The sequence below is a fragment of the Mixophyes fleayi genome, chromosome 2 (genome assembly GCF_038048845.1).
Source record: "Mixophyes fleayi isolate aMixFle1 chromosome 2, aMixFle1.hap1, whole genome shotgun sequence".
In the NCBI taxonomy this organism is placed as follows: Eukaryota; Metazoa; Chordata; class Amphibia; order Anura; family Limnodynastidae; genus Mixophyes; species Mixophyes fleayi.
Genome location: NC_134403.1, coordinates 199,191,426 through 199,217,882, shown reverse-complemented (window position 1 = coordinate 199,217,882; position 26,457 = coordinate 199,191,426). Strand labels below are relative to the sequence as shown.

General features: G+C 38.3%; 1 protein-coding gene across 10 annotated transcripts in view; it reads right to left on the bottom strand.

Annotated features, from left to right (window-relative positions):
- Window positions 1–26,457, bottom strand: part of BCAS3 (BCAS3 microtubule associated cell migration factor) — a 1,120,339-nt gene that overhangs the window by 814,823 nt on the left and 279,059 nt on the right. For all 10 annotated transcript variants that reach the window (XR_012688055.1, XM_075195324.1, XM_075195323.1 and 7 more), the window contains one exon: window positions 4,327–4,420. Coding sequence is in view for 9 of the 10 variants with exons in the window: in XM_075195324.1 (XP_075051425.1) it covers window positions 4,327–4,420 (94 nt within the window). In the remaining variant the exon portion in view is untranslated. The remainder of the gene's footprint in view (window positions 1–4,326; window positions 4,421–26,457) is intronic.

The following is a 26,457-nucleotide window of genomic DNA, read 5'->3' as shown; positions in this document are numbered from 1 at the left end:
TCAATGTATTTTAGACAACTATCAAGAGGAAGAAACCACACTTTAGATATGTGTGAAAAAACTATTATATTACCAAGTGTTTTTTGTGAGTAGTAAATATAGCACACGATGGCTAGTTAAATAGAAAAAGTACTTTACAAGAAGAATGCAATAAACTAAAGACAGACAAAAAATTATTTCCGAAAAAAATAGTATTACTGCATTGTAGGACATAAAATTACACATGTAGACAACATATCACATACAGCAGAAAACTAAAACTGTGAAAAATATAGGAACAATATACTCAAATAAATAGTGACAATCTGCCAAAATATTTTCATTATGCGTTTTCGTGGTTATATGTATTAAACGACTGCTGGGTCAATGGAAAAAGGGATAATGATCTGCAAATAAGTAGTGGTAAACATTTCAGCATAAAATTTCCCAAGTACTGTTGAAAGTTGTGACTTTAGTTTAGCAAGCAACAATAAATACCAATTAATTTAAAAATTGCATTGCATAATATAGACATACTTGGAAAATCACCACTGGCATATGTTTAAACACATCTCCTCAATGTAACCTTAACTTGTAAACTGAGGACACTGAACTATTTAACAAATGCTGCCCCCTGGAGTTTAATTTTCAAAATTGCTAAACAAATAAATAGACTGACATATAACCGAAACAAATTAAAAAGATCTTTTTTTTTTTTTGTTGCAGCAGTGAAGGAAATGGATAGCTAGCCAAGAATTGTGGCATATTTTTTCCATACAAAGGAATGCAAATAAAACTGTACTGTTGCAGTTCCTAAAATCAGCAGGAAGTCTAGGTTAGCATTCGCTGGGATTGGACTGTCAGTCCAATGCCAGAAGACTAGAAGTATTCAATATATACCCTATGTAAAGCACACTCTAATTTCATTTATGTACACAAGTTTTGGTCTGAGAATATAACACTTGAATCAAGCATGTAACGTCACATAATTTCCTATTTTTTACACTGAACCTTATTTTTTATTAATGTTTATTTAAAGAACTAAGATATTAATTAATGTATAATTTTCTCAAAATGTGTTCTGTGTCTTGTTGAAAAGGCATAAAAAACCCCAACCAAACATTTTAGTATTTCGACAACATATTGTTTATATAAACACAATTAATACATAAAAAGCACTGTTATAATTAAATATGAAAAACCCACAACATTTTACAAGATTTTCCATTAATTTAAAAATGTATTATAGTACACATGAGGCTATAGTAAAAAAAAACAACAACATATCTTTGGAGCTGCAGCTCCAGATATATGAAAACTACCAGCTGTAGTAGAAGAAACAATTAGACCTTATTCATTATTATGGCTTTATTTTTAAAACATTTCCAATAAAGCATATGGACATATGTGAATCTCTATAAAAAAAAAAATAATCTGCACATTTGCATGTTTGAAACTGAATGGAGGTGAAATTAGGCCCACTGACCATAGAAAAACATTTTTTTACTAGTAAAATGCATTTAAACAGGATTGGGGATGGACCCAGCTGGTTCCGATGACCACATACCCGCAACTACTTCTGCCTGTGATAGGGAGTAGTGTCGACTTTTGGACAGTGCTTGCTGTATTCCATTGAGTTCAATGCAGTGACACACCACTGACCACATGGGTAAGCATAATAAACAATTTCATTTGATATGTAGTTCCAGTGGCATTTCTTTATGCCCATGTTTCAGCATAGTGTCACTTTAAAAACTAAACCTTCATGAGCAGAAATTTGTACACCGATCATGAGTATGGTTGCTGTGGGGCCTGGAAGTGAGGGAGACCCATCGGCTCCTGCCCTGGTCTTCTGAGTCCCTGTGTATACTAAGAAAAGCAGAGTCATCGCAGTCATAGCCCTTCCTCCTAAATTTTACAATGGGGCCTGGCAGTGCAGACCCCTGACAAAATTTGTGTTTTTTGTTTCAAACATGCACAGACCACATGGCTGCTATACAACTGCATTGTGACAGTAAGTGTCAGGTCTGTATAATGCTCAGGGCCAGTGGGCCCTAGACAGTCCATGTCAGAAATGCCCCCGGGAGGTGAGTGTGGCATCTTTTGCTCCTGTGTGTGGAAGTGTGGCGTCATAGCCAAGCAACACAGTCCCAGCCCATTACAAACATGGAGTAGCAGCTTGCAGCTCAATAGGGAAGAAGCTGCTGTCTGCTTCTCCTGGCACTCCCTGTGGTGTATTGCAGAGGCACTACAAAAACAGGCTATATTACAGAATCATTGTTTTAGGTGTCCCTAACTATTGGCGCACCTTAGGCAACAGCTTAGGGTTGCCTAATGGTAGCGCCGACCCTGATAATGATATGCTGTTTAATAAGTCATTGCCTCAGGAAGAAGAAAAAAATGGGAAAAACAAATGTCAAGGTTTTTAGAAGCCATCACCTTATTGTAGCTCGCTAATGTATGGTTTTCACTAATTAATATCACTGCTTATTCATTAAGAGATGCAGTTAGCTGTTAACTGTACTGTCTGTTCAGTGACCACAAGACCGTTAATCACATAGGCTGCTCTGTACACTACCCAATGACAAATGAAGAAGAGGCTTTCACTCAGACACGGTCAATTACTAAATTGAACTCACTCAGTTACAAAACTTCTGCATCTGATATTTGGCATCTGAAGTAAATTAATTCTTCCCTATAGTTTTCTGATCTTACAAAGTGTCTAGGTGCCAGTGACCCGTGACTCTTAAGCGAGTGGGAAAAGGCTCACCTTCACATCTTTATCAGTGAAGCATCCAGCCGCTATAGCAACACTTAAAACGTTGTTGTTATCCTTAAAACAAACTAATCATTTCACAACCTGTAACTACAGTACTCAGTGGCTTGGTTGTGTGACAGAGATGATGTTCATGTATCATAATATTAGAATGATTTGCAGGACTACATGTCTCTTAAGTGCTGCGTGTGGTCCCTGACTGCTGTGCCTGTGCTGTAGCCTTTCAATATATATATATATATATATATATATATATATATATATATATATATATATATGCACTAATATTTGAAAATAGATACTTTGTAATAGTTTGTATAATCCACGGTCCACTGTAGCAAAAAAACATAATGCAGGTGGAGTTAATCAAATGTTCTGTCATATTATCTTTTTTTTTTTAATAACAAAGATTGTAAGCTCTGTTGAGCAAAGATGTCGTTCATTCCTACTGGATATTGTCTCTATGTTGCATTAATGTAAAAATTGCATAAATATTATAATACCTTATTTTGCACTGCTTACTCTTTATGAAAATGTAGATGCTTTGCAAATAACAATAATAATAATAATTTAAAAATGCACTAACCCTTATAACCAATCAGCAATTAGATTTGATCAATCTTTTGAAAGTTAGACAATCAAAGCAAATGTCTAATTGGTTGCTTTGGTTTACTGCACATTTCTGCACATATCTCACTAGTATACTTTATTAGTAAATAACCAACTCTCCCCCACCCTTCTGCCTGTTACAGTTTACAATAGTTCTCGTCTCTCAAAATAAGAATATAAGAATGGAAATTACAAAGACACATTATCATCATGGAGCAAAAGTACAATATGAATTATGTCAAGGACCCTACTGATTAAAGTATGGTGGAATGTGCAAGCAACATGGCTCCAAATGTAAAGAAAAAAGTGTAAAAAGAAAGGCAATTATAACAATGTTTTGTAATCCATATCAACAAATAAACTGTTTACTTTAATTAGCCTGCTAGAATACAGGTTATAAAAGTACAGATCTGACTGGTTGCCATGGGTTACACACATCCTGCCATTTGTACATTAGTACAGTGTGGCACAGTAGTTAGCAATGCTGCCTCATAGCACTGTGGCCATGGGCACTGTGTGTGTAGAGTTAGTATGTTCTCCACGGGTTTGTGTGGGTGTTCTCTAGGTGCTCCACTTTCCTCCCATGGCCAGGGCTGGCTGGGCTGAGGGGCAGGAGGGCATCTGCCCCCAGGGCCGATCCCACAGTGGGCTACCTTGGGCTGGGTCATTGGACCACCGGCATTTTTTTTCCTTTAAAATGCTGATAACAGGCTGCTGAGTTGAGTCTTGCCCCCCGTACTAAAATTTGCCAGCCCTCTCCTGCCCATGGCCCTAGCATCTGTGTGATGATTTAGACTATAATCTCTAATAGGGCAGGGACTGATGTGAATGTTAAATATTCTCTGTAAAACACTGCATAACATGGTAGCACTATATAAATAAATGCTAATAATAATTTAAGAGCAGTTCTGCTATAACACAGTGACATACATAAATGCTGAAACATGTATGCAAACTCTTACCGCTGGGGTTAAATGCCATACAGCAGATTGGCTTTTCATGTGCAGGAAAATGAGCAACAATGCCTTCACCATCAGAATCTTCATTGACAAGAACCTGGACCAAAGAGAAAACACATTCTGTTATATAGTAACCTGAATGATATGCAGCCGATCTAAATAAACATACAAATGTGCATCATCCTGTCCCAAAAATATTTATGGAAAAAGTTTAGATGTTATAATGGAAAATCATGTTGAAGCAGATAAATTTGTAACCTAATAATTAATTCACACACAGTAATGAATAGAAAACTGAAGAAATACAGCTTGAACTACTTTCTAACAAAACAAATAATCACTACCTTCCAAAACAGTAACCTCTGGTGTAGTGATTACCAAGGAGAGCACTACAACACTCTGTGGTGTTCCAGCACTGATCTGCATATGTCATAAGAATTTGTGGAAGCTACAGTATATGCAAGAAGTCATGTATAACGGTCAACACATATTAGGGGGAATAACATTGTAACATTGGAATTAAGATTAACAGAAGAAAACAATAATTATAAAAAGAATAATAATAATTACAAATAATAATACAAATAATAACAAAAATAATAACAACATGCTTTTATTTTATTTAGTCATGAACCAGGCTTTGTGTATGAAAATAAAAATTGTTATACTGGACTAGTGGTACAAATTATGAAGGACAAGTAGGAACAATACTCCAATAAGATTATCTCCAGGAATAGAGTCCTCTTAAGAAATACAGATGTTCAGGAAACAAAAAAGGGCAAACTAAATTCAGTTGTAGGGCTACTCCTGGTTTTATACATTAAGACAATTGCCAAAACACATATGTAATACAAACCTTAAAAATATAACATTATGGAAACAGGAGGGGAGAATAGGAATTAAGGGAAATTCTTTAATTTTCTTTATTTTGCCACTTCTTTACCAACAATTTATTTGGCCAGAAAATAAATAGAGTATATGGCGGTTCGTGTGGGTTACACAATTAATAATTTATGGCAAATTAACTAACAATATCTAGGGCAACAACTCTAAATACGTCATTGCAAAATGACAAAAACCTCTTAACAGCATATATTAAATATTGAAATATTATACACTGTCAAGTGATGGGACAATCTAAAGTAAAGTGCAAGACATGCAACAGAAACAAAAATTGGTGCAAACAAATCATGTAATAAGTTTGGCTCATATTGAGACTAGAACTAGGAAAACTAGAAAATTAACAAAGCTGTTATGTGCAGCTTGAGCCAATGGGCTATCATATGTATTATAATTGCCTACTAGTCAACTTCTTTTTCACATAAACAAAGCAAAACAAACACTTTAGTTAAATGTTTATTCATCCATTATAAATACTGAGACACTCCATCCACCATTCACAGTGACTGGACATCCATTATATTAAATACCTAATAGATGATTCAATTGCAATACCAGCATGCTCAATAATATTTAAGCTACAGTTTCAACTGGTATAATTTCCTTTTGGTTAGACTTATACAGACTAGGCTATTGTAAGTTCTGATGCAGGAACTATGGGGAAGGATGTAGGAATACATAGTAAGTGGATTAGATGGTGTACAGTGTGGAAGCAGTCAAGTTCTACACAAACAAAAAAAGAAGCGACTGTGTAGAGCAGTGTCTGGTAAACGATCACTATCATGGCCAGCTTTTAAGGGGTGCCACCAGTGTCATCACACAGGGTCGTACTTAATATTTTTCTTAAGCCCTAGGGCGCCTGGCAATGACCCCATCTGCCCTAGGGTACAACCGTATTGATATTGGAGTAATAGTTCAGTGATTAAAAATGCTGGTATGGAAATAACTTTTTTCTTTAATCGCTACAGTATTACCGTATGCTTAACATGTGGCCCTTATTTCCTTTATGAACTATGCCCCGCCAGCCCCAGTTCTTATTCTCTGCTTTATGCCCCACGGTCTTAGCTCAGCAAGTCGTAAAGCAGAGAATAATACTGAACTTGAATCAGACTCCAGGTTGGTTACGTAAAGCAAGGTAAAAAGGTTTTTAGACAGATACTGTTATGCACCAAGGTGATGTAAAGTTGTGATCTATCATTGGTTCTACTTACACATGTAAACAGATATTTTCTATGAGGTGGAACATTGAAATTAATAAGCGCAACAGGTTGACGGATGATAAGCGCTCTGCAAAATTGTTTTGTGCTTGGTTCAGCCTTACACATAAGTTTCAAAGGTTGTTGGAAATCCGCTCACCCAGAAGGCACACTGAATTGTCAGATTTGTTTGTTGAAGCTTGTAACACTTATAATGGACCGCAAAGCTTAACGTCCCTTTAGCTTTTATTGTTTCTCATTCCTCCCTCCCTCTAGAACAGGGGTAGGCAACCTGCGGCTCTCCAGGTGTTGTGAAACTACAAGTCCCAGCATGCTTTGCCAGTAGATAACCAGCAGAGAGGTGGCAAGGCATGCTGGGATTTGTAGTTTCACAACACCTGGAGAGCCACAGGTTCCCTACCCCTGCTCTAGAATGTAAAGTCACTCTCTGTCATCCTTGTTTGTCCCTGTCATGTCATATGCTGAATTGTTTCTTTATGCTATGTGATTATTCTGCTAATTGCATCGATGAATTTTTTATTTTGCTCTATACCCATGTATATATTATTATATTTTCACTATTAATGTATATATCTGAATGACTATCAGACACTAATCTGTGGTGCCATACAAATAAACAATGCTGATGATGATGATCTTACTTTAAATTGCCCGATATGTCAACACAGATAGTATCCTCTGTCTTTTATTAAATGTAGTTTTAACTAATTGAGCAATGTGTGGCCCTTTATGAAGGTTAGAGGGCCCTTTATATGTATCATGTTGCCCATTACAGCTTTATGACATATGGGGGATAAAAGGGAGAAAACATTTTACCTTCTATACAGAAGATGATTTCGAATGAAAGTTTTTTTTTTTTTATTTTAGAAATTATTCTTGTACTCTGTGCTCAGTTAAGTTTGGCCACAACTTGTCACTCTTGCCTGCAATCTCATTCGTTTTTACTGTCATTGGTGCATGCATTGTGTTACGGCTACACCGAACAGAACTCCAGCATGTTTTCACTTTGAACAATCCCTTACAAGCAATCCCTGTCCTTGCTGCTGAACACTGGTTGGTATTATCTGCTGTTTTGGACCTCCCTGCATGCTTAAATGTATTTATAAGAAAAGTTTGATTTATTTTTTTTCACCTGATGGTGTCCTCTCACTCTGTATGGCAATAGCCACACCACGTACAATTGAAGAGGGCACAGTGGATTTCACACAGAGCATTGTATTTCCAAAAACAGGCAGTGTCTGAAATATGTACATATTCTGTCCTTATAATTTGCATGGTGATCAATCACTTCCTATTATGCTTAATTTAATTTTGGCTTTCTTTAACCAATGTGTGGGTGAACAGATACCTGGCCTATTCACTGATCAGCCACAACTTTAAAACCATCTGCTAATATTGTGTAGGCCTCTCTTGTGCCACCAAAATAGCTCTGAACTGTCGAAACAATGGCCACAAGACCTCTGAAGGTGTCCAGTGGTATCTGGCACCAAGACATTAGCAGCAGATCCTTTAAGCCCTGTAAGGTGCAAGGTGGGGTCTCCATGGCTCGGACTTGTTTTTCCATTACATCCCACAGATGCTCAACTGGATTGAGATCTGGGGAATTTGGAGGTCCAGTCAACACCTTGAACTCTTTGTCATGTTCCACAAACCATTCCTGAATAATTTTTGCATTGTGGCAGGGTGCATTATCCTGCTGATAGAGAACACTGCCATTAGGAAATGCTATCACCATGAAGAGATGTACTTGGTCTGCAACAATGTTTAGGTTAGTGGTACGTGTCACAGTACCATCCACATGAATGCCAGGACCCAAAATTTCTTAGCAGAACATTGCCCAGAGTGTCACTTGCCTCCACTGACTTACTTTCTTCCCATAGTGCATTCTGGTGCCATCTCTTCCCCAGGAAAGTGACACACATGCACTCAGTCAGCCACATGATTTAAACTAAAATGTTATTCATCAGAGCATTACTTCATTGTCCAGTTCTGATGCACACATGCCCATTGTAGGCGCTTTTAGCGGTGGACAGTGGTCAGTGTGGGCACTTTTACCCGTCTGCAGCTATGGACCCCTATACGCAGCAAGCTCCAATGCACTGTGCGCTACAGTAGCTCTTCTGTGGGATTGGACCAGATGGGCTAGCTTTCACTTAACATGCATCAACGAGCCTTGGACGTCCAAGATCCTGTCAACAGTTCACTGGTTGTCCTTTCTTGGACCACCTTTGGGAGGTACTTAACCACTGTATACCCAGAACACCCCACAAGACCTACCATTTTGAAGATGCTCTGACCCAGTTATCTAGCCATCACAATTTGGCTCTTGTCAAAGTTGCTCAGATCCTTACGCTTCCCCATATTTCCTGCTTCCAACACAATAACTTCAAGAACGGACTGCTCACTTGCTGCCTAATATATCCCACACCCCTTGACAGGCGCCACTGTAACGAGATAACCAATGTTATTCACTTCACTTGTCAGTGGTTTTAATGTTGTGGCTGATCGGTGTACAGCACACAATACACATAATGAGTGGAACATCGCCAAGGTAGCGGCTACTTGCTCTGTACACTGTGAAACACATTAACAGATATCAAGAAATGTCTACACAGACTCTAAAGATGTTATTGTGTAGAACAGTTTCTGCTAATGACGGTCATAGTCCGATATACAGCACTGAAAAAAGCGAAAAGTGCTGAGACTAATTGTGGGGGTCTCAAGGTGAGACAGGCGAGACTGTGAAGATTTATATTTTTTTTATTTCCTCTTACTGCACTTATAATCACAGCTGTATAAACAACTAGTTATATTGAATATGGTGTATTACATGGTATTTATAATTATGGTATTCAATAGAGTTATGCCCAACTGTATTCATGCATGGTAAATATAAATAAGATATGTAACACTTGTCACAAACGTTCATTTATTGGCAATATGTAAATTATTGGATGGTATAGATCATAGGTGCTCAAAACCAGTTCTCAAGAGCTGCCGACAGGTCATGTTTACATGATTTCTGTCTGAAGAAAAAAGTTGGATAATTACTGACCCAGAAAAATAGATTAACTCACCAGTGCATGATTAAAGAAATTCTGAAAACATGAGTTGTTGATAGCTTTTGAGCACTTACTTGGTTTGAGCACCTCTTGTATAGAAGATATAAAAGTTATAGCAGCCAAACCTTTTCAGATGTAACTGAGCAGACTGGATTTATGTGCTGGAACAATCTCTTTGTAACCTATCCATCATCACCACCATTTATTTATATAGAGCCACTGATTCTGCAGCGCTGTACAGAGAACTCACTCACATCAGCCCCTGCCTCATTGGGGCTTACAGTCTAAATTCCCTAACATACACACAGACTAGGGTCAATTTGTTAGCAGCCAATTAACCTACCAGTATGTTTTTGGAGTTTGGGAGGAAACCGGATCACCCGGAGGAAACCCACGCAAACACGGGGAAAACATACAAACTCCTCACAGATAAGGCCATGGTCAGGAATTGAACTCATGACCCCAGTGTATAGCAGAAGTGCTAACCACTTAGCCACCATGCTAAATGTGGTCTCACCTCAGAAAAGGAGCTGGATGATGTGGGCTATACCTTTATTAAAAACTTTAGTAGCAGAGATTACTAATTCAAACTGATTTATTTCTTGTATTCTTAAACTATCCTTAAAATAATAAATCTGCGACTCCCCTTTGGGGCAACCCACACTTCCCTCCTGGCAATTCAACCCAGCAATTTAAACACTGGATAAAAGCAGGACTACGGGTGGTTTCGGACTTGGTGGTTAATCAAACTTGGGCTTCTATGTCAGAACTTTACCATAATTTTTAACCGTTTCGTCGGCTCTTTTTTGAGTACTTCCAGGTTTGACACATCGCCATGTCTTTGCCCCCCCAGGAGGCTCTTCGGACCCGGACCTCTTTTGAGTACATGTGTTTACATTCACCTCTCACTAAAGGGATGATATCCCAGATCTATAATTGGCTTATAGATTATACTTTCGATACTCCAGGCCGACATGAGCGGGAATGGGAAAACGACTTGGGTCCTCCTCCAGACGACTTATGCTGGGAGGAGGTCAGGGAGGGGATTGCCAAGAGCTCGATCTCTACTTTGATTAAGGAAACTGCTTATAAAGTGTACTATAGATGGTACTATACTCCTGATAAGCTGTCTCGAATGTTTCCTACGGCCACTCCGAGCTGCTGGCGGGAATGTGGCCAGAGAGGTACGATGCTACACATATGGTGGACCTGCCCTCGTATAGTTCATTTCTGGAACATGGTTCTTACACTCATAAATTCTGTGTCAGAACAACAGATAAGTAAGGATCCCTGGTCATTGCTTCTCTCTCGCCCTATACCTGATGAGAGCGCGCCTTCTAACAAGCTTATCTCCCATATTCTGGCAGCCGCTAAATCCCTAATAGCAAAGCACTGGAAAGACCCTAGGGCTCCCTCTATGCAGGAGTTACGGTCATACATGGGACATGTCGCAAGCATGGAGAGCATAACGTGCTACCTCCATGATAAATCATATAACTTCGATAAGGTCTGGGCACCGTGGTACTTACTAGAAAGTCATAGCTGCCTATCCATTACGGCCCCTCCTCCTGCAGATGGAACGTAGCTCGTGGGCCGCCTCTGGACCCCCCCAGGTTGGATATGGCGCGAGGATGGTGAGTAATGTCTGTACGCTACTTCTCTTTCGGGTAGTCATTGTAACTGTGTGTCCCAGCTTTTCTTAGCAATGTTCCAAGACAGCGAGCCTATTTATTTATTAGCTATATTGTCGACAATATTTGTGCCTTTCTACTCCCCTCCCCTCCCTTCCTTTCTCACCCCCCCCCCACTGATATAAAAGTATAAAACTCAGAGGAAACACCTTGATTACTAAGATTTTTCTTGTTAAAAATGTTGTCTGTACTGTTCCTGTTGTTTCCTCTTCAAATAAAGAGTTTAAAAAAGAAAAAAAAAAATCTGCCAAAATGGCCTTTGATTCTTAACTGTAAGGTGAAGAAAATCTTTAAAAGAACTTTGAGGAGGCAGTGTTTTTTTTTGTTGTTGCTGTAAATTGATTTCATAAACCAGAGACTCATGTCTTACATTATAGTGTAATTTTTTATCAGTGTTAGTGTGATTGGGAAGCAGAATAACCACATCTGTATGCTCTCAACTTTCAGAGCTTTGACATCTGTAGCTGAGACACTGTGTAAGTGGGTTGCACAGGCAGTATGGTCCAAGTCATAGTGCGGTGTACCACCTGTAGCCGTGAAAAGAGATGTGGTTGGTCTAGGGATATCTCAGCTGAAAGAGGCATGGGAGCTAGGGTAAATCCTTCCGACTACACTCTAGATCCTTAATGATATGAATACAGCTTTAAGAAAGTGAGAAATATCTGACTCAGATGAAGAGTGTAATGAATTGGACAGTGATGATGAAATATCTGATGATGAATTTGATGAGTAAAGCATAGACTTGCATAGACTTTGATGAGGAATTACAATTAATGCTAGACCTGTTGTTCAAAAGAAGGGAAAGGGACAAACAAGGTGGTATCTCCACTATCCACAACAGTCCTTGACCATCACTTAAGAACTCATGCACATATAATAACATGTAGTCATAGATTTGCCCAGTGCCTTTTTTATTATATATATTTAGTTCCAGAGTGCTAAGATCAATTTTCTTTCACAATGCAAGACGGAAAGTACTCATTTAATATACAATGTTCCAGTAGTATATTCATAGCTCCCACCCCCACCCAAAAAAAAAATATTCCATCATCATCATCAACATTTATTTATATAGCGCCAGCAAATTCCGAAGCGCTTTACAATTGGTAACAAATATTAATAAGACAATACTGGGTAGTACTTACAGAGAGGTAAAAGAACCCTGGTCGCAAGCTTACAATCTTTAGGACAATGAGAGTTTGAAACACAAGGGCATGTGCTACATCATATTGCACAATTTACCAGCTAGAATGCAAAGGTAAAAGTATTGAGTGGGCTGTGTTCAAAAGAAGGGAAAGGGACAAACAAGGTGGTATCTCCACTATCCACAACAGTCCTTGACCATCACTTAAGAAACCATGCACAAATAATAACATGTGGTCATAGATTTGGCCAATGCCTTTTTTATTATATATATTTAGTTCCACAGTGCTAAGATCAATTTTCTTTCACAATGCAAGACGGAAAGTAGTCATTTCATATATAGTGTTCCAGTTGTATATTCATAGCTCCCACCTCCACCCAAAAAAAAAAGTAATATTCCACCAGTGTGATGAAGATGAGGTCTTACCAACGATTTATACAGTGGCAAAATTACACTGTCTTCCCTTGCATCTATGCCCCTTTTTATGCATGCCAATACTTTGTTTGCCCTTGCAGCTGCTGCTTGACATTGAGGACTATTGCTAAGTCTACTGTCTACGAGCACTCCCAAATCTTTTTCCATTATAGATTCTCCTAAATTAATTCCATTTAATTTATAGATTGCGTTCTTGTTTTTGATCCCTGAATGCATAACCTTACATTTATCTGTGTTAAACCTCATATTTCATTTGGCCGCCCAATCCTCCAGTTTTTTTAAGTCCCTCTGTAGAGAAGCTACATCTTGCTCTGATTTTATTACCTTACAGAGTTTAGTGTCATCTGCAAAAATAGAAACTTTACTCTCTTAACCATCACCAAGGTCATTAATAAATATATTAAAAAGGAGTGGTCCCAGCACGGAACCTTGAGGTACTCCGTTTAAGACTTTTGACCAATTAGAAAATGTTCCATTTATCACAACTCTCTGTTCCCTATTCTATAACCAGTTTTCGATCCAAGTACAAATTTTGATTCCTAGACCCAGTTCCCTTATTTTGTAAACCAACCTCTTGTGTGGCACTGTATCAAAGGCCTTTGCAAAATCTAAGTAGACCACATCTACTGTCCTGCCCTGGTCTAAGTTCCCACTAACTTCCTCGTAGAAACTAATTAGATTAGTTTGACATGACCTATCCTTCACAAATCCATGTTGATTCCCACTAATAATTTTATTGCGTACCAAGTAATCCTGAATACTGTCCCTTAAAATACCTTCCAGTAGTTTCCCCACTATTGATGTCAGGCTTACAGGTCTATAATTCTCTGGTTGTGATCTCGTCCCCTTTTTAAACAACGGCACCACATCTGCTATTCGCCAATCCCTTGGTACTGAGCCTGATGAGATTGAATCTCTGAAAATTAAGAATAGCGGTCTAGCTATTTCCGAGTTTAACTCCATAAGGACCCTTGGGTGTATGCCATCTGGACCTGGAGCTTTATTTATCTTAATATTCTTAAGTCGCCTTTGGACTTCTTCCTATGACAACCAAGTATTAATTAATGGCATGGTTTCATTTCCATTTTTATGTATTACTCCTGCCATTTGTTCCTCTCTGGTAAATACTGAAGAAAAGAACGTGTTTAATACCTCTGCTTTTTCCTAAGTATCATTTATCAATTCACCCATCTCACTTCTTAGGGGTCCTATATTATCTTTTTTAATCCTTTTGCCATTTATATACTTAAAAAACTTTTTGGGGTTTGTCTTACTTTCTTTTGCAACGTGCCTTTCATTTTCTAATTTAGCCAATCTAATTTCCTTTTTGCATGTTTTATTACATTCCTTGTACCTATGGAAGGACTCCTCTGACCCTTCAGACTTAAACAATTTAAATGCACGCTTCTTCCTTTGCATTTCTTCCCTTACCTTTTTATTTAGCCACATTGGTTTAGACTTAATTCTTTTACATTTATTTCCCATAGGAATGAACTTATACATGTATGTTTCCAACAACATTTTAAAGACAGCCTACATTTCTTCCGTATTTTTTCCTTCAAAGGCTTTGTCTCAGTCTATGCTCTTTATAGACTCCTTTAGCATATTAAAATTTGCCTTTTTAAAGTTTAAAGTCCTAGTTGATCCCTTATACTGTTGTTTCTGGAAACTAATTTCAAATGAGACCATATTATGATCACTGTTTCCCAAGTGCTCCTTTACTTGAATATTTAATATTACGTCTACATTGTTTGTTATTACTAGGTCCAGTATAGTCCGGTTCCTAGTTGGTTCCTCTACTAATTGGGACATGTAATGGTCTTTTAGCGTGCTCAGAAACCTATTTCCCCTAGCTGTACCGCAGGTCTCAGTACTCTAATCAATGTCCGGATAATTAAAATCCCCCATAGATCAAGATGTTGGGTGAACATGCAAGAACACTTACTAAAGGAACAGAAGAGTCTGCAGAACATGACCTGCACAGTGCTGAAGAAAAAATCCTTCCAGATAAATAAATAGAAACCATGGAAACCTATAGCAAGATCAGTTTGCCATGAGGTCGTTATGGTGGAATAGCTCTAAAATCAGTACTAGCTCTGAGCAGCATTGATGTTAGAAGAGATAAGATTGATTCAGACTACAGAGAAATATCCTTGCGCTACCCTTCAATGGTGGAAAAGAAGACTTTTACCTGAAGAGAAAGAATTGACCTACGTATCTGTAAGAGAATGTTGGCTTTCTGCGCTGCATCCAGATAGGCACATGAAACAAGTGGACATCATGGAGAAGAGAAAACTACTATTGGGCAAAATAGCAGGGCTTGACCAAAAAATTGAGTATGCCACAGCAGTGGGTTAAGATGGTGCTATATGGGCAGAAGTGAGAAAGTGGTCACTATTAAAGAAGCTCATTGATAAACTGAGAAGGCAAACAAGGCACAACCAAGTATCGCAGACTACATTGAGCCACTGCCTAAGGAAAAAAGCATGGTTGTAAAAAAAACAGAAATATGCTTTGACAATAGTGGTTTCAGGACTACTATAAGCATATCATGTGATGAGAGCAAGCCAAAATTAAACTTTTAAATCCTCTCATACAGGTCTATAAGATGAGATACAGAGTGACCAAGGAACATTTTTCATATGTATGCTGCATATTCCATATCTTGCTCAAGTAGCAGGACTCAATTAGCATATGAATAGACTTAAAAGAACAGATAACAAAACTTACTTATTTAGAAAATATGGGCCAAGGCAATGACTCAAGACTTTTTGAGACACACTAATTGAGGAGCACAGCCAAATCCAAGAGCCCTTAACTTGACATTGGTGTCTCCCAATGCTAGTATACCAGGAACACAAGCAAGGGAAGGATTTCAACTGTTAAAATAAAAGCATGCTCTCTACTTCTATGAACAGTAGGTGGATGACATAGGCCATAACTGCTTTTTTATAGTATACTTTGCTTGTATATTTTTATATGTATATAATAGAAAGAAAAGAAACAAAAACAAAATTAACAATGGAAGATACAAGTATAACTGTCAGAGAAAAGTACAGAAAGCTGTACTACTTATAAACTAAATTGGCATAAAAATGAAGTAAACTAAATAAAATTAAATGAGTAAGAAAATAAAAGAAAATAAAAAAGACAGAACAAAATGTAATTAACAATAGTAGGTGATTAAATTATCCACAAACTATACATTTTCATAAACATACATTATGGAGACATAACTGTAAACAAATAAGAGTGAGATAGTGGGGAAAAAGGAGATGGAGGCAGGGCCCTCCTAAGAACATCTTGGGCCCCCGGGCACAACAGTGCACCGGGGCCCCTATATATACGAAAAAAAAAAAAAGATTATATATATGGGCCCTGCAGCCCAGGGGGGCCCGTCGGAGGCAGCAAAAAAAAAAACTAAAAAAAAAAAAGAAAATACTTACCTTGCGGTCAGCTGGCGATCCGGCTCCCTCCATGGTCTCCTCCTCCGTCGCGCTCCGCAATGGATGTCGGGCGGGCGTGATGATGTCACGCCCGACATGCACTGCGAGCGCGACGGAGGAGGAAACCAGGGAGGGAGCCTGATCGCCAGCTGACCGCAAGGTAAGTATTTTCTTCTTTTTTTTTTTTCAGTTTTTTTTGTTTTTTTTGCTGCCTCCGACGGGCCCCCCAGAGGTCAGAGGTTACCGGATAGATTGTTTTCAGTCTGGATGGGACTAAATACCAACGGAATAAGAGTTTGTAGGAGTTTTCTTTTATCTGTGTACAGATAAAGGATTTGGCGACTGCCTCACGAATCTCCGTCCATTCCTCAGGATCCAAAGATTCATCCACCTCCTCCTCCCAGCAGAGCTCATGAGCCTCCTTGTCAGGTAAATTGTGATTCATTAGTAGAGAGTAAAAAGTGGATACTAAACCTTTAGAAGACGTTTTGTTTTTACAGAAGGATTCTAGGGGGGAGGGATTGTGAGGAGCACGAGGGTCTATTAAGGTGGAGAAAATATGACGAATTTGTAGTTATTGATAAAACACGGAGGACAAGAGATGGAGACGCTCGTGGAGATCAGCAAAGGTCGGAAAAAAAACCATTTGGACAATATCGGAAAGAAACAAAATATTCAGATTTGTCCATTGGGAGAAAGATTTGGGATTGAACCCTGGAGGGGTTATGCCACAGAGGGAACATCTGCTTGGGATTAGACAAAAGTTTAAAAGTGCGGGTGCAATATTTTCATATTTCTATAGAAAAACGAACTGTTGGGGGGAGGGTGTGCAGAGGGGGAAGGTCCTTAGGATCTAGCCAGAACAAAATACTGGGGGATAGCATCTGGAGGAGGTCCGCCTCTGTGTGAAAATTACACTTTTAATGACCATTTTCCTATGCAGCAATGATAGTGGCAGATGTTTACAGCTAAAATGTTGGTGATTTTTTTCAATAATTGGGGGATAGTTATATTTATACAGGTTTTGATTTTGTGTTTTGGCTGGGATATAAATTCCCAAATATTTGATTTTATTCATTTTTGACAACTTTTTGGAGATGAACAATTTGATTCGTCCCTTATAGTGTCATTAGCTCAGACTTGTCGATCTTGATTCTGTAATCTGCAAAAGATCTGAAAATATTGATTGTGTGTGGCATTGCTTTAATTTGGAGAGTCTGGGGCAGTGCTGTAATGTGGAGGTGATATAACAGATGGCTGTATTGTTGGAGTGGGGGAGTGAAATTGTTGTAATGTAGAGGGTTGGGGGGATTACAGTATTTTGAGGAATATTTCTGTAATGTTGAGGTATTGTTGATTGTTGTAGTATATCTGGGGTATTGATCTAGTGTGTGCTTGTGGGGGTGATTTATTGATGTAATGGAGTACCAATAATGTAATGTTGGGGGTCATTAGGAAAAATAGATTTATTTGTTAAATGTGAATGCTATTGCTTTAATATTGGAGCTGTGCTTAAGACACCAGCAGATAGTGAAAGCTACAAGAATATGTAGGATAGAGACTTTCAACTTTCTGGTGGAATTGACTCGCGCGCTTAGGACTGCAAGGAGGTAAGTCCCTCTTCAAGCTGGTGTGCTTTAAGGGGACCACATGCACATAACAGTGATGCATGCAGTGTTGTCAGTGTGCTTGAAGGAGAGGTGGATGGCATAACACTATCTAAAGTGGTGGCCTGACCAAACTTCAGGTCACATGGTTGTCACAGGTTAAATTTCAAATAATGGGAGCCCCAGACACAACCAATGCTGTAGTGAGATACACAAAAATAATTGAAGGTCAGTTAAAGACAAGGACACTGCAGTAAGGTAGTATGTAGATAAGCAAAGGAGATGATAAGGCAAAGCTTAAGTATTTCCTATGGTCTCACAAGAAACTGATGAAGCTACCAGTTCTGTAATTAGGACATTGCAGATTATTTATTTCTATGCCTCTTGCTGCTCCAACTAGTCTTGAAAACCTCCTTCCTGAATTTGTCCAAATCATGTCAAACAAAGGAACAAAGAGCAGTTTATATGAAAAATACATAATCATAAGTAAACATTAGCCTTGTGAAGGCTATAGTCTATTAGATGCATTATTAACACTAGATTGTAAAGAGCAGCGGCATCACAGAATCCTAAGAAAGCAAGGCAAAAAAATAACTAGTGGGGGAAAATACAAGTACTATACTAAAGGCAGAGAAAATGTAGCTGTAAATATCATTGATTCTTGCTGGACACTTATGTAAGGCTGCTGTTTTAAGGTCTAATAGCTCCCAGAGCTCTAGTTTTATGAGAACAAACTAGGGTAACATCAGAGGGCAATTAGACACATAAGTGCTGGAGATGACTCCTAGTCCAGCAGTAGCAAACTGTGCTTAGTAGAAAATATTCTGACCTTCTGACCTTTGACAGCCAGCTCAGTCACTTCTAATTGGGAGCCAGAGGAAAGAGATATTATTTGTAAATGTGCTGGAACAAGAGATGAGGTCAGAGTTAACATCCTGAAGTGAGTGAGAGGATTTGGACTGGCCAGGGTGAGAGGAGAAAAAATAACTGCCCTGGGATGCCAGAACAAGATGGTTTTAATGGGATATACCATTTACATACATTATTGCTTAAAGGGAGTCTATAAATACAGAGCACTCAACACACAGAGCTTAAAATAATAAAACCTGTCATTTTATCACAGTACACACTGGGGGGTAGCAGCAGGGTCTAGAGCTTCCACTGTGGCCTCAACTTTCCTCCTGATTGGTGATGTTATTGAGTATGGGGCCTGGATTGTTTCTTTCATACTCTCACCATTAGGTAAAATTACAGAGCAACATTTCATGGTGCTTTTATGTCTCTTAACATCATGCTCATTAGGCAGCTATACATTTACACACAACATCAGTTTCATACATTCATTTTATATTATCTTCTTTGTCCAAATATATCAACTTTAGAGAACACTGGCTGTAATATTACTTATTTGGTACACAAATAATACAAAAGATACTTTTAAATCACACATCTGTCTTCAGAAATAAAGGCGCCAAATGAATCTACAAGGGTATTAATAAATTGGCTTGTTTAACCTTTACTCAAGCACATTTATAGGCCACTCAGACTCAAATTCTTCACAAGTTGAGTTAATATGTAGCATTTGGTTATTATGCAAGATACAAAACTTGCTGACATCTTGGCAGTCAAAAGTTGAAACCATGTAAGAATCCACATAAAGCCTAAACAAAATTGTATTAAAATCCATAAAAAATGGATACACTGATAAGAACCAGCTGACACTTTGAAGTCAATATGAGCCTTAGTCAGAGGTAACATGCCATATCTAAAAGGTGCTTATTGAAAAGCGTCTGATGACCATTATGACTAAGAATCACATTGCCTTCAAAATGTCAGATGGTACCAGTCTGTGTTTCTTTACATGTGGTTCTTTACCAAAACTATGTTAAGGAGGGCTGGATGGGAGAGTACCAAACAAATCGCTCCCCTTTAAAAACTTCTCATTTTTTAGTGTTATTATCAATGACCTGGAAGAAATTAAACTATACTAGAAATCCATCATAGAACATAACCTTCATGGGAATCATTCCGACTGGCTTATATTTTTGTTTTTAACACTAGTATAGACATATATCAAACTCAAATACATTTGATTTACAGTTTACTTGCAATTTTACTAGCATTATAGAGCTTACTCTAGGCTTCCTAATGGGATTACATGCTGCAAATAAAAGAAAATGGAGCATTCTGAAAAACAAAATATCAATGGGTATGGTAACAGAAAGAAATGACTTCTAGGAAGGATTTCAATAAGCCACAATGCTCCTCAAAACATCGTGGCTGTGCATTTTTACCACTACTACGGTAAAACCTCTGCTCATTGTTCCACGCGCCTCTATAGAATACAAGGAAAAATCAGCAGAGATTTCTGTAAAAATCCCACAGCTGCGATGTTTCTCACAACACTGCGGCTAATTGAATTCCCCCCTAATATCAGACCTGTTTACATGCATTTTGCATGCATTAAAAACGCATATAAAATGGATTTAAAGGTAATGGCTATGAACCCTTTATACTGGGAAGTAAGTGTCTCAACAAACTACCAATCATCTAGTGGAATATCCCTAATATATTCTTCTCTCAGTTCAGTGACATGTGGAACACTGCATTGAGCAAGTGCTACGCCAATTAACAAGGGAATGGAAGACATCCCAATCGTGCTAAATAAGATCTAATAATAGTAAATACTCATATACCTATACTTATGCCACTTGAAGTAGGCAATTGGTGGTAGCAAAACTAGAAAAAAGGCTAAGAGGGCTAGACAGTATAATACTTAAGGCTAGTAGTTGGATAAAATGTACTTATATATATGTTTGGTACTAATGTAATACCAGTCATCACTTGTGGCTATGAAACCTGTTTCCACAGGTTTATGCATTTGAAGGGGGGGGGGGGGGGCGCAGTGAGTGAGCACGCACATGTACATTGTTCAACTGCACATGCGCGTTTCCCGCATGTGCAGAACATACAGTGCACCAGCTGAACTCGGAGCAGGCATGACCACACTGCCGTAGGCGCATGCGCAGTTACATAACAGAATCCCACTGTGTGTGCCTACTCAAGTCGGCACCTCCAAAGTGGGTAGACATGCCAGGGGTGACAGCGTCCATGTGTGTGTGGTGAATCACCACACACCTGGCCGCTGAGTAGGCTGGAAGCTTCCGGGTCTGGACTATAAAAGCCAGACCCGGGACTCCCCTTCTCTCTCTGCTGCCTGCCTGCCTACCCCTGGACAATGAGCATACACTACACTACAGAAAATATACACTACAATATAGAAAATATACACTACACTACAGAAAAGGACTCTATACTACAGGAATGTTCCCTACAATGCAGACAAAGAATTAGATCCAGGCTACAAGGATTTGATAAGTATCACTGATAATAACATATCTATAAAGCTATATGTATTTGTAGTGTTGATTTGTCTATTTATATACATATAACTGCGTAGTTATTGTTTGATATCTGTGATAGTTAAATCAATACATATTTAAAGAAAATAGTGCAAGAATAGTGTCAGAAATAAAGGTGGTGAACCTAGGGTTAAGTTTATATAGATATACTACGTTATGTTGAACAATGTTATGATATATGTGTGAACTATGAATGCAGGGTTTTCTGAGTTAACAGTGAAATACTTTGATTTGAATACAGACATATGCTGTAAGTGTTGGTTATTTATAATGAATACATATTGTGAAGTACTACTGAGATACAGTGGTTATTGGATGAATAATTCTGTAAAGCTTAAGTGTTATTTAGTGTGATTAAAACACTGAGTAAGGCAACATTGTATAAGGAAAGTGCATAAAAGTGCAAGTTTTATAACGAGTGTATCTGAGAACAGAATAAGAGGATAACGTGCGCAGCAAAGGCGTAACCACAGGTCCTTTTACAATGCACAGCATGGAGCATAGCAGAAACAAGTATATTAGGAGGCCTCACACAGCATATACAATTTCACAAAGCCTTTCAAATAATAAAATTAAAGTTAATATAATAAAGATTTGGCCACCACATTCTGCACCACAGGAATTCTGGTTGATAAAGCCACAAGTTCCATTGGTACAACATTAGTTACCCAACATATATGTAACTAGATTTTAATATTACCACTTGCTGGATGTCAGAAGTACTAAACTACCCTGTGCTCCCATCCTTTCTTCTGCATTTAGAGAATTTATCCCCTACGTATCTAATTTGACAACAGATTTGGAGATGTCATGGAAGAGGAAGACTGAGGAAAATAAGTCCAAGTTAACAAAGAAGTCTACTCATGTGTTGGCCTTGGAATCAACTTAAAAATGTTCTATCAATGGTATGTAGTATTGAGAAAACGTTTCATTATGTGACAATCCAGACATGTTTCTGTGATTCCTAGTGGTACTGCTATAAGGCGCAAAGGTGAACAAGTCAGGGTTTATTAGATTATATATTTGGGGGTAAATGTATGAAGCTCCGGGTTCGTCAACACCTGCGAGTTCGGCGTCTTCAGCGTCTAAATTTAAGAAAGCCTTTACAAGGCATCCCCGCTTTAAATTTACACGCTGAAGACGCCGAACTCGCGGGTGTTGAAGAACCCGGAGCTTCATACATTTACCCCTTGATCTTTATTCAATTTTAAGACACAACATTGGGAATCTTAAATAAAAAATAAAAATAAGTAGAGTTGAACATAAGATTGTGAATTTATGTTTGTGGCAAACAAATCATGAGCATGCCATAGCATGAAAAAGGCCTGCATTAGTTATTTCTAACATTAAAAATCATATTAATTGCTGAAATGAAAAGCTCACAGGTATTCTAAATGCCTGTCATAGTAAATTTATGAGGATTGGATTTCTGTGGTTGAAACATTAGTTCTTGCAGTAGTTCTATGAATCACCCTTGTTTCGGTTACTTGACAACTGGGCTTGAGCCTTGATGTTTTGGGCTGGTCCCTCCCTTGGCCCGGATCTCTCATTAGAGGTTTCCTCGGCCTATGTATACTGCAAGGTAAATTTTATTATAATTGCTGTAAATTTAGAATGGGTTCTGCATAACCCGCTGGGCTGTTGTTGTTGTTACTGTCAGGATCCCACAGGGACTCTAGGCTGTCTTCAGTCCAAGCAGTGAATATAGATCTAGCAATCTTGCCAACTCTGACATCGGATGGTTCCCCTTGCAAAAACGATCCAGAAGAGACACAAGGCTGTGTCATCAGTCGATGCGGTGACAATGCATCACGGTTTTATCAGTAATGTGGCTGCAGATTGTTTCCTTTGCGATCAGGAAATGTCATCACTGCGTGCAGCTATGTTGGAATCAGCTGTTTAATGTGTTCATCACTGCATCTTAGACACAGCTGTCAATCATTCCTTTAGCCTGCAGCTATTGGATAACGGTTCTTTAAAAGGCTTCGTTTTTCTGCTTCTTGTGCTGGTTGTAGTTTATATCTGCTACTGTGTGTTTGTCTTTATATTTTTCGGTTTGGATACTTTGGATTTTGACCTCAGCTTGGATTTTTGCTGGAACTCTGCCGGCCTCGACCTTTGGACTGTGTTTTGGCCTTTGCTGGAACTCAGCCTGCCTTGACTTTGATTTTGGATATGACATCCGCTGTACACCATTTCTGGACTTTTGCCAGACACTGGTGCTTGATCTCCTTGCACCATCCTGTGTCATGCCTTAAGCTGGGTACACACTACACTGTTTTCGGCCGATAATCGGCTCAAACAGCCGACATACGACCGCTCGTTCAAAAGTCGGGTCAGTGTGTGCAGTGACACGATGGTCAAAAGTCTGCCCAAATGGACAATTATCGCCTCATTTGGTTGGTCGTACCGTTTAATATTTTCGTTCCAATCTCGTTTCCGCTGTGTAGTGTGTATAAACTTCCGACCGATCCACAACAGTGAGTACGAAATTACAGTCATTGCTCACGACAACATGGCTGTAAAAAGTCGCTAAAGGGACATCCGCTCTTCCCTTTATCGTCATAAACAAGGCTAGTGGGTATGCAGTCCATGGACCGAGTGATCGGACCATCGATCGCATGTAAAATCGCTCGGCATAAAAAGTTGGTCGAAATTTCTGTAGTGTGTACCCAGCTTTAAGCTCCACAATACTTGTTAAGTCTGCACTACCAAGAGTTTAAGACCTGGGGGCACACAACAGTTGGTAAGCAACTCGCGCTCTAAGAGTGGAGACTGCTATAGGTGAACACCTCTGCAAGCAGGTTCTGCACGTCTTATAGTTTGCATATCAGCATCATAACTGTTCTTTGGCAAATTAATTGATACAAACTTGTTGTAATAAGAAAAAAACAACAACTTGGTGCTACCAAAGTCACACCTACAAACTGATTAAGTCGGTGGATTATGAACATGTCTAAAGGAGTTTAAAAATGTTCTACAAAGATTATGAAGACTAAAATAAAAGTTGCTTTGTATGTGTTTTTAAAAACTAATAATCCTAGCTCACATATAGAAAAAAAGTTTATTAAACCTTGTTATATAAGAAATACATTATTATTCTAAATCCGTATTACATAAAATAAGGATTTAATAATGCGGAAGGTATTTTTCTATGCAAAACAGTGGTCCTGAATTGTTTATTTATCAACACTGCAGTGAGCATAAATATTAAACACATAGGAGAACAGCTTTCGTATAACTAAAAAGGACACACACATTTTAAAAACTTGAGTTCTGTTAGAGTATGCTATTATTTATAGTGTAGTAAAGAAGGGGATAAACTTTCCAAAAAAACAATTAAAGTTGAAGATCTATCTTAGTTGGTAAATTAAGATGGTAAAATATGATTCGCATTAGTATAAAATTGAGGCACACATGTTCCACATGTTCCAATCATTCTTAATGCAATTATTTCTAATCAGATCATAAATCTAAAAATATGTGATTGTTTCACACACACATTTTTCCTCTGACCTAGTAAAAAGACATTTACAGACTAATTAAATCAAATTATTAATCAATTTAGCCATCTACATTTTGCTTGTTTAAAACCATGGGCCATGGTTCATCTTAGGAGGCAACCATGTGTCAGCATTCAGAAGTTAGTTCAATGTTGGCTTCCAGTGTGGCTAATCTCATTAAAAGGAAAATTGTGTATGAGCAAAGACAAAACCTATGTAAAGCTAGCCACACAGAGGCTGATCCTACCAGTCTGTGCAAGCATAAAATAAATCGCAGGATCAATGTCCAGTTAAATACACAGAAACGTGGCAAAGTTGGTTACTTACTTACATTCATGATAAATATCAGATCTGATTGGATTATCATTATTATCAGACATAGTAGTCCTATTACGGACACAGAGACTGTGATTTCAGGCCAACAGCGACATTGCACTGTGCAGACAGCACAACATGTGTTACCCAGTGGGAATCTGGGAAAAATATAAACACTGTTTTTCCCAAACTGTGATTGTGCTACAAAGTGCATTTTGAGACACTCAGTTTTAAGAAATGTTGCTTTACTAAAAAAAACTGCGGCTGCTAGTTGTCACCTTTCCATCGTTAGCCCATAATTACCAGGCAAAAGGTTGGCAGCTTCTCTCAGAGTCAAGGCTGTTCTTTTCTTGTCCTATTGTATATCAATTTATATAAGAAAGAAAAATAAATCACATAATTTCAGTTTAGCTGCCAGTAATACAAACAATAGAAGGAAAACAATTAGCCATATCTATGTGACCTTCATGAAATCTGCCTCACTAAGGCTTCACTATGTTACCTTCAAGCACAACTTTAAATATAATGATTATGCCTGAGTAAAAAGAATTTATTAGGGGATCCAACATATTGAACTGCATATAGACAATCATTTCCCTGAATATACAAATTGTACTAAACCTTGGGAGACCAAGTATTTGTTGGTTACGTTTTTGAGAGGACAGACATCAGGGAACAAAGCATATTAGGCAGCAGCTTATACCGTTCACTAATCCTTTTTCCCTGTCAGTTGTTTAAAGTAAAAGTCTGGAATAAAGAAAATACCCCAGAGAGATAGAGAGAGAGACACAGTGAGAAGAAGGAAAATATCTTTTTAAAAGAGAGAAACAACTGGAGTCCTGATTGGAAAAAGACATCTTGGACTAAAAGGTTGATCGTTATATGGATAAGTAACATCTTATTATCTGTTTATTGATTTATCTGACTCTGTATTATACCAGTAGTCAGATAGGGACTAGGTGGGAAGGCCTGAAGATTGTAATGTAAATGAACCCTTTGCTGGACTGAGATAACATTAACAATGGATTGGTACAGGGACAGTTATGCTGGGTACACACTACAGAATTTTCCACCAACTTTTTATGCCGATCAATTTTCCATCTGATAGCTCAGTCCATGGACTGCATACACATAAGCCTTGTTTTGGACGATAAAGGGAAAAGCGGACGTCCCTTTAGCGACTTTTTACAGCCATGTTGTCATGAGCAATGATTGCAATTTCGTACACACTGAAGCAACATTTACGGGGCATGTAACGATATACCAAAGACATTAGCATAAAGGGGCAGAGTTTTCACTATAGTGAAAAAGAGAAGGCAACACTGTCTCTTCATTCATTCCTATAAAATAGAAGTTTATTACCATACATAAAATTTTGAAAAAACATTTAAC